The 8,118-nt window shown below is 62.5% G+C and overlaps 1 protein-coding gene across 3 annotated transcripts; it reads right to left on the reverse strand.

The window, feature by feature from the left end:
* Positions 1–146: 146 nt before the first annotated feature.
* Positions 147–6,712, reverse strand: SLC16A8 (solute carrier family 16 member 8). 3 transcript variants are annotated; one of them, XM_049694964.1, is made up of 5 exons: positions 6,045–6,712; positions 5,167–5,310; positions 4,697–4,925; positions 4,104–4,630; positions 147–2,204 (listed from the first exon to the last, which is right to left on the reverse strand). In XM_049694964.1, the coding sequence occupies exons 1-5, from the start codon at positions 6,631–6,633 to the stop codon at positions 1,888–1,890; spliced, it is 1,806 nt and encodes a 601-aa protein (XP_049550921.1). In that variant the 5' UTR covers positions 6,634–6,712; the 3' UTR covers positions 147–1,887. The 3 variants fall into 3 exon arrangements, with proteins under 3 accessions (XP_049550921.1, XP_049550920.1, XP_004279525.2); XM_049694963.1 differs by having other exon boundaries at positions 4,104–4,608; positions 4,666–4,925; XM_004279477.4 differs by having other exon boundaries at positions 4,104–4,925.
* Positions 6,713–8,118: the final 1,406 nt, after the last annotated feature.

Raw genomic sequence — 8,118 nt, forward strand, 5'->3', positions numbered from 1 at the left:
CTTTCTGCTCTGTGGAGCCTCTTACGTCCTCCCTCGTCTTTGATCCTTCAGTGCTTCTGGCCATGAACTCAACCTTTATCTGGGGAAGGGCAGGGCAGATACTGGGTCAGGAGGACCCGAGGCCCCAAACTGGGGAGAATGTTAAGGGTGCCCCGGCCATTCCAGGTCGCCTGTTCTGCCAGGGCCAAGGGGAGAAGCCCAGTGGGTGGTACCACGCTAGTATCCCAGGTGTCCAGCTTCACCTGGACAGTCCCAGTGCACACTTGTGGTCCTAGTGTAATTATTAATAGTGGCCCTTTTCACTCTCAAAGTGTCCCTGTTTGGACAATGAAATACGTGCTCGTCCTGAGAATGGGAGGGGTGCAAGAGGGTGTGAGAGGTGGGCAGGGTCCACAATGGCCGGGGCGGGGGGTCCCGGGCAGAGACCTGAATGGGATCCTTAGGCAGGATTGGGAGTGTGGAGAGAGGGATGGGCTGTCACCACATAGATCCCCTAGAACTGTCAGACTATACCAGCTCCCTGAAGGGGCAGCCAGTGTGGAGGCCAAGGGCTCAGACTGGAACCGACAGCCTAGGTTCCAGTCATAGCTTCTGTGACCCTGAGCTACCTCCTCACTTCCTGTGCCTCAGTTTCCCTATCTGAGTGTGGCTAATGAGGGTACCTACCTTGGGTCCTTACTGAGGATTAGATGAGTTAACATTTGTGACGGGCTTAGCACGGTGCCTGGCACAGTCAGTGCTCTGTGAGGATTTGTTAAAATAAGATGTAGTCACTGTTGTAGTGGCTCAGGGGAAAGCACAGACACGGTGTAAGTTGGCCGGACTTCTGCAGGGGCTCCCCACACCTTCCTGGGGCGTGGATGGAAATGAGACTAGTGGGGAGGGGGTCACCAGTGGAATGGGCTCCCCTGAGGAGTACGGATGAATGGAGTCAGGGTCTGCGGTGGGAAGGCTGCTTCCTCCACCGGCCAGGGTCACCAAGCTGGTGATTTGGAGGGAGGGAGGCAAGGAAAGGGGTGTCTAGTTTGTGGGAAGAGAATGAATACTTAAACAGATCCCTAAACCTTCCAGCCAGGGTGAGACCTGGAGCTCCCTGCACTTGACTCAAAGTGCCATTGAGGAGCTACCCCTGGGACTCCACTGGCGGGTGGGGGAGCAGATGCCAGGGTCCGCAGTGGCGTCCGTAGGGACACGTGTCCAGAGCAAAGGTCCCAGGACACCCGAGTTTATCCCCTAGAGAGAGGAGACCCAGAGCCGGGCTGGAGGAGGGTCCCTCTTAGGAAGGTGAGGGGGCAGGGCAGGTGCCGGTCCCCCCTCCGCCACCCCCCTGCTGTCCACAGGATGGAGTCATAGAGTCAGGTACTCTCCACCTCCAGTGTGCGAGAGGAGCCCGGGGCTCAGGGCCAGGATCCAGCCCCAGCCTGCCACTCGGACCTGCGCTCTTTCTCTGCTCTGGGCTGCTCCAGCGGCAGGTGCTGCCAGCGAGGGCTTCGGTGTACGGCTCCGAGCAGCGGGGCTGGAGCTGGGACACTTTCCCCTGCCGTCCTCCACCTCTGCCACTTCCTCCCCAACACCCACGGGGTGGGGGGTCGGAGGGCCCCAGGGGGAGCCTCTCAGACTCCCTGCTAACCCATCCCCCAGGTAGCAGCCAGAGGCGCAGGAACAGAAGCTCTTTCAGCTCGGCTTTATGGACTTAAGATTGACACAGGCCCACACCCTGCCGTGCCAGGGCCAGTGGGCAGATGAGGGGGGCAGCTCCCTGCATGGACCCTGGCGGTGACCACCGGAGCAGCCTCCCGTGTGCCAGGCCCTGTGGGGACAGCCGGGGCTCTGAGAGGGGAAGCCCCATTCCTGAAGTCCCTGGCCACCCCACCTAGTGCCCCCGCGCTACACAGACTCGGAGTCTAGCCCCGGCTCTGCCTCCATCTCGGGTTCCGAGGGCCCAGTCCCTGGGCTCGGCACCGCCAGGGCTTCGAGGCCACCGGGCTCCTCGGCGCTGGTAGGCAGGGGCTCAGAGTCCACTTCGGCCTCAGCATCCTCCGTGTCGCTGGCCCCGCCCTTGGTGCCTGGGCTGGGCGTGGCATCCTGAGAGCGGCGCAGGCAACACTTGGTGGCGACAGCCATGAAGACCCCGGCCAGGGCCACCTCAGAGCCTGCCAGGTAGAAGATGATCTCGTAGTTCTTCAGCGCGTCCACCAGGCGGCCTGCGGGGAGGGCGGATGGGGAGGTGAGGGCCTGCGGGGGAGCCCACCCTTCACACCCACACCGTCAGATAAGGGCAGTGCTCTTGGTGGAGCTCACGGGTAACACACACACACGCACGCACGCACGCACGCACGCACGCACACACACACGCCCCAGTCTTTGTTCCCATTTTACAGATGCAAAAATCCATGAGGGTTCTGCCATTTGAGATCTTAAAACTGTCACTTCACCTCCCTGGACCTCAATTTCTTAAGTGATATGGGGCCTTTGGTGAGGCAGCACTTCACAGTTTACAAGGGACCTCTTGTCCTCGGGATTCCAGCCCCACATGTACCCTGGGACTTGCCCAGCTGGGGATATTTGACCCGGGAGTGGGGACAGCACTGGGCTTAGCCCTGCTCTCCTGGGGGCCCCCAACTCTTGTCCTTTCCACTTAACCTCCTTGGTCTTCAGGAGCCTGGCTCAGCTCTCCCCGCAACCCCCAGGCCTCCCCCCTCCCAGGAGGCCCTGTGTACCCAGGACTGAACTATCATTAGCATGGGGGCTGGGGACAGGGCTTGTAGAACTCTTGTTTCCTTCTGTGTATTTTCCAAGTTTTCTATCACAGGTACATGTTACTTTCATACTCGGCAAAACCTTTTAATTGCAAGTATTTCCCCTAAAGTGTGGTTCCTCAGTGGGCTCCCCCCTCTCTCGGAGGCATCCTTGTGGCTGTCCACACCAGGCTGTGACCTCTCAGTCTGTATCTCTGAGGCCTTGGGGAGGTTACCTGGAGTCCTCCAAGCCAGCTGCCTGCCTCAGCCCCTCTGAGCAGTACCCCAAACTTGCCTTCCTGACCCCTGCCCAGCCAGCCAGTCCCGCCCCTTCCACACACAGCCCTGTGGTATCCCTCACCTTCTTCTCACCCCATGTGCCTTTTCTGCCTATTAGATCCACCCCAGGGTCACCCAAGAAAATGGAAGATGGGTCCCTGAGCCTCTGGCTGGTTTTATAGCTTTTGGTGGTTGGGTTTGGGGGCTGCTCACACAGGGGTTCAGGTTCAGTGCAATTCCCACTGCACTGAAGTGGAAATTCAAGGTCAGGTGAGGTGACAAAGCTTGACGGCACTCAGCTAGCCCAGCCCTGGAAGAATGGGCAGCTCACCTCATCTCGGGTGCAGCCTGGGCCCTAGCAAAGGCGGGCCCCATCTTTGCTCCATCCTGCAGCCTGACCTCAGCTCTCTCCTGCTCACAGGCAGGCTTCCTGCTGTTTCAGGGATAACCTGACAACCCAGCAAGACCCTAATGTCCCCCACCCCCACCTTTCTGATCCTAGCTCCTGCCTTACTTGTATAGGAACAGTGTCCCCCAAACACTCCCTGTGCCCTCTCCTGGGGGGTCCTGCCCTGCCCCGTGAGACTGCCTTTATGCCAGCCCCTGCAGGAAGCCTTCCCCTACCACCGTGTCATGAGGATTTCCTATGATGTGTAGAGCACCCAGCAGGCGGTGTGCACGGTGGAAGCCTCCCGTGCCCGCCTCTCTGTGAGCGTAATGAGCCCTCCCACTCTGCTCCTGGTTCCCCAAGGACTCTCCCTACTCCAGTCACCCTTAGAGGCTGGGGACACTCAAGCACTCAGATACAGTGTTTCAAAGGTATGGGCATTGAGCACTGGGCAGGGCCCCGCTCTGATTCTGGGACTGCAACCTGTACTGGGCCTCTGGTGGTACCGCCTGGAGGGGAGGGAGGCTAACTGGCCATGGTAAGGGGAGTCTACCCCACCAGGCTGTCTCTCCCCCCTCCCCACCCACCATGGGTCCCTTCCCCTCTCTCATCCCTGGACGTTCCATCTGGGATAGGGAGGGGCTTCCCTTGGGCTTAGGAGCGCTAGGCGCGTCACCCTCTCCTCCTGTGGCGCGCACCGGCAGAGGGCGGTCCGATGAGCACAGCCACAGCCTCGAGGAGTAGCACGAGGCCCAGCGCACTGGGGAATCGGGCCGCACCCACAGCCGCCATGAGCACCTCGAACTGCAGGGCGCCCACCATGCCGTAGGAGAGGCCGAAGGCGACGCAGAAGGAGACAAGGGCGCCGTAGGTGCGCGCGCGCGCGCTGCTCAGGTCCGTGAGCCCGTTGGCCATCAGGGCCAGGCTGAAGAGGTAGGCGACATGCGGCCGCAGGCGCGCCAGGCCGGCCAGGGCGCCGCACGCCGGCCGCGCCACGATGTCTACGAAGCCCACGATGGAGAGCAGGAAGGCAGCCTCGGAGTCAGGCACGCCCGCGTCCTTGGCGTAGTTCACCAACAGAATGGCGGGCACGAAGAGCCCGAGCGCCATCAGGAACTTGGTGACGGCGTACACCGCGAAGGCGCGGTCGGTGCACACGGTCACGTCCAGCAGGCGCCGGCGGGTCCGGCCACCAGAGGGCGCCTCGCGCAAGCGCAGTCCCGCACTGTCCGCCTCCGCCTCCCCGGGAGCGTCGCCCGCGCTGTTCCTGCGCGGCCGCGGCCCGGGTGGCGGCCGCATGACGGCGCCGCAAGCGCAGCAATGCAGCAGGAGGCCGCCGAGCAGCAGGAAGCCGCCGCGCCAGCCGAAGTGCTCGAGCAGCTGCTGGCCGAGCGGCGACAGCGCCGACAGGAACACGGGGCTGCCGGCCGCCGCCAGCCCGTTGGCCAGAGGCCGCCGCCGCTCGAAATACAACCCCAGCATGATGAGCGACGGCTGGAAGTTGAGGGCCAGGCCCAGGCCTGTGGGCGAGGCGGTGCTGTGGCGGGCTCCCCGAGGGTGCCCCCACCCCAGGCCCCGGCGGGAGGGAGGAGCGAGGTCCCGACAGGGTGTGCAGACCCCGGGGTGGGGGGTGGGAACGGGGCCGAAGGATGAGGACCGCCCCTCGTGGGGAAACTGAGGACAGGAGGTCTTGCAGCAAGGGCTGCTGACCCCCACCTGCACCCCGACCCCCACGAGGAGGAGAGCAGTGGGCGCCCTCACCTGTGAGCACCCCAGCTGTCAGGTATAGCTCCAGGAGGCGCGTGGCAAAGGATGCTAGGACCATGCCGGCCGAGGCCAACAGTCCACCCACCAGCATCACCGGGCGACAGCCAAAGCGGGTCACGAGGATGCTGGACACCGGGCCTGTGGGCAGGGCGGGATCACCAATCAGGCTGGACCCCTCTGTGGCAGACACTCCAGGCTTTGTACCTCCCAGCCTTGAAAGACAGCTTGAAGGAATGAGGTCACCCCCGGTTCAGAGAGGGCAGTGTTGTGGCCAAGGTCACTAGCTTGGCTGGGACAGACCGAAGAGAGCCATATGGGGGGATGCAGGGGAGGAGCCTCTATACTGGTCCCCAGCCCTCCTGAGAACACGGAACATAAAGCAGAAGGGGCGGACCCCATTCGCTTTATTACCTTCACAGCTGGAATCACAGCTTGAGCCGCCTTCCTCCCCAGGCTTCCCCCATCCCTCTCCTCCACCCCTCCACGCTGCCTGGCCAGGATATCTCCAGCATCTCCCCCACTCCACAGGTGGTTAGAGCTTTGGGCCTGGGAATCTTAATTAGATCTTAGTTTTCCCACCTGTAACATAGGCGGGTGTGGGTCTTTTGACAGAAATGGAGGGGCCCTTCCAGCTGGCCAAGCTTGACAGGTCAGCCACCTGGGTGCGGGCTCCACCTCTGGCCGCTGCCACCCTCCTGCCCTCTGCTCCCCTCTCCGGTGCTAATGTTTCCACAGGAAGGAAGGGGTTTCCATGCCCACCCCGAGGGGCCTGGGGGAAGATGCTCAAGGGGTCGGGTGTCTCCTGGTCCCTGATCCCGATTCTCAATCCTGGGCCTGGGGGAGGGGGGAGGGATCCGCGAGGGGGCGCTGACCTGTCCCGTAGAGCATGGCGAGCATGATGGAGGATACCCAGGCCGTGTCGCTGTAGCCCGCGCCGAAGTCGCGCATAAGCGCGCGGAAGAAGACGCTCACGGCCTTGGGGAAGCCATAGGCGAAACCGGTGACCACGAAGCAGGCGCCCAGCACGGCCCAGCCCCAGCCGCCGTCTGGGGGGCCAGGGCCCCGCCGGGGGCCTCTAGTGCCCATCGTCACCGCCTCTGCTGGAGGAGAGGGGACAAGAGGAAGCGGCGAGGGTCTGTAGCCCAGACAAGAAAGGGGGATGGAGACCCCGGTGTGGGGAAACTGAGGCACAGGGCTACCCACGGGAGCCCTGCTCGGGGAATGGAGCCAGGAGGGGAAACCGAGGTAGGACCTCACCCCGAATCTCCCCTCCTCCAAGAGGCGTGAAGGATGAGGGGTGGGTAATAGAGTCGTTCCCACCTGAGTCTTAACTTCAGGAAGACTCCCTCTGGAGGATACTCCTTGCCCCTCAGGACCTAGTAGCGTCAGGAGAGGGGGTTCGGATGAGTGGGAAAGCCGACAGCCAGTGTGTGACCGGAGGCATGTGTGGGCACCGGCCATGTCCCCAGGGTGTACATGTGAGGGTCTCAGGGCAACGGAACAAACAAGGAGTGGGGTGGAGGGGGAGACAAGTGCCAGTGGCAAATGGGTGGAGTTCATTTTCCTCCTTGGCCTGGGGTACGCACCTGACTTTTCTCAGTGATCGGGAATGTCTATTGTCATTTAGAAAATTATGAAAGAAAAACGAAAACATGTTGTAACAATGTTAGCCTCGTCCCAGAAGCCAAGGGAGCTGAGTTCCAATTCATCCCAGCTTAGCCATGGATTTGCTCCGTGACTTGGGCAGCTCCCCTCCCCTTGCTGAGCCTCAGTTTTCCCACCTGTAAGGTGGGTGACTGAACACCCCAGACCAGCTGGGGATCTTGGTGTGGGGAGGGTCAGATCTCTGGCTCCACTGGACAGATGCAGACCTTTGAGGGGGCACTGGGAGAGAGACCCTCTGCCCTCCAAACCCTTAGCAGCCCCCAACACCTCCACATTTCCAGAGCTCCACCCAGGGGTTCACACAGCACCCCTATTGCCCCCATAACAGACCAGGAGGGGGGCCTCACAGGCAGGATAGACCAGCCCACAGCTGGAGCCTCCCTCCCTCCTGCAACTCCTCTGCGCTGGGGTCTCCCGCCTGGCCTTGGGCAATGCCAAGGGCCCCGTGGGACTCTGCCCCTGCCCCACCAGGACCAAGTTCTGGCTTGGTCACCACAGCCGCAGCCACCTGAGGACCAGGACAAGAGGTGGTCCCTGACAGCCGTCGCTGCACACTTACCTGAGCCGTCCCGTGGGTTTGGGTGTCCAGCCTCGCATCTCCTGAGGCCTGCAGGGAGGGGCCGCCCCACTGGCTCCCCTGTGAAAGCCTAGCCCGATGGGGGCCGCAGCTGAAGACTCCCAGGCTTCCCGCAGATCAGCCACTCAACAGCTCGCTCCCCCAAGCCTGGGGCTTAGTGTTCCCCACCCCCATCCCCTCTAAGAGGCTTTCCGCTGGGAGGGGAGAAGGGCCAGGCAGCCACCGCAGCACAGGGCCAGGCTGGGCCGCGTGGTGGGGCTCCCCGTCCCAGGCCCATCCAGGGAGAGCTAGAGATGGGGGGGCCCCTTCACCACCTGGAGCTTCGGGCAGAGAACAGAGAGAGCCCTGCCCTGGGGGGTCCGAGTGGTACAAAGGGCACAGCCCTGCCCTGGAGAGACCCCACCAGCCCTAATCACCTCAACTCCTCGCCCGCCCTCCGCCCCCAGGCCACATTCCAGGAGGGGCCTCCATGGCTTTCCCCTGGATAAGGCTAATCCAAGCCAGAGCCTGGGACTGAGGGGGGTGGGGATGGGCCGGAACAAAGGGTGCTGTGTCCCAGGGCACCGGAGGGTGACTTGCTGATGGTCCCAGGCCTCAACCACTGCCATCCGTCCGGCTCTAGGGAACCCACAGCAGAAATGAGCCTGGGCCAGAGAGGGGGGGATCCAGCTTGCAGGAGTTAGGCCAGACCTAAAGACTGGCCT

This window comes from Orcinus orca, chromosome 11 (genome assembly GCF_937001465.1).
Source record: "Orcinus orca chromosome 11, mOrcOrc1.1, whole genome shotgun sequence".
Classification (NCBI taxonomy): domain Eukaryota; kingdom Metazoa; phylum Chordata; class Mammalia; order Artiodactyla; family Delphinidae; genus Orcinus; species Orcinus orca.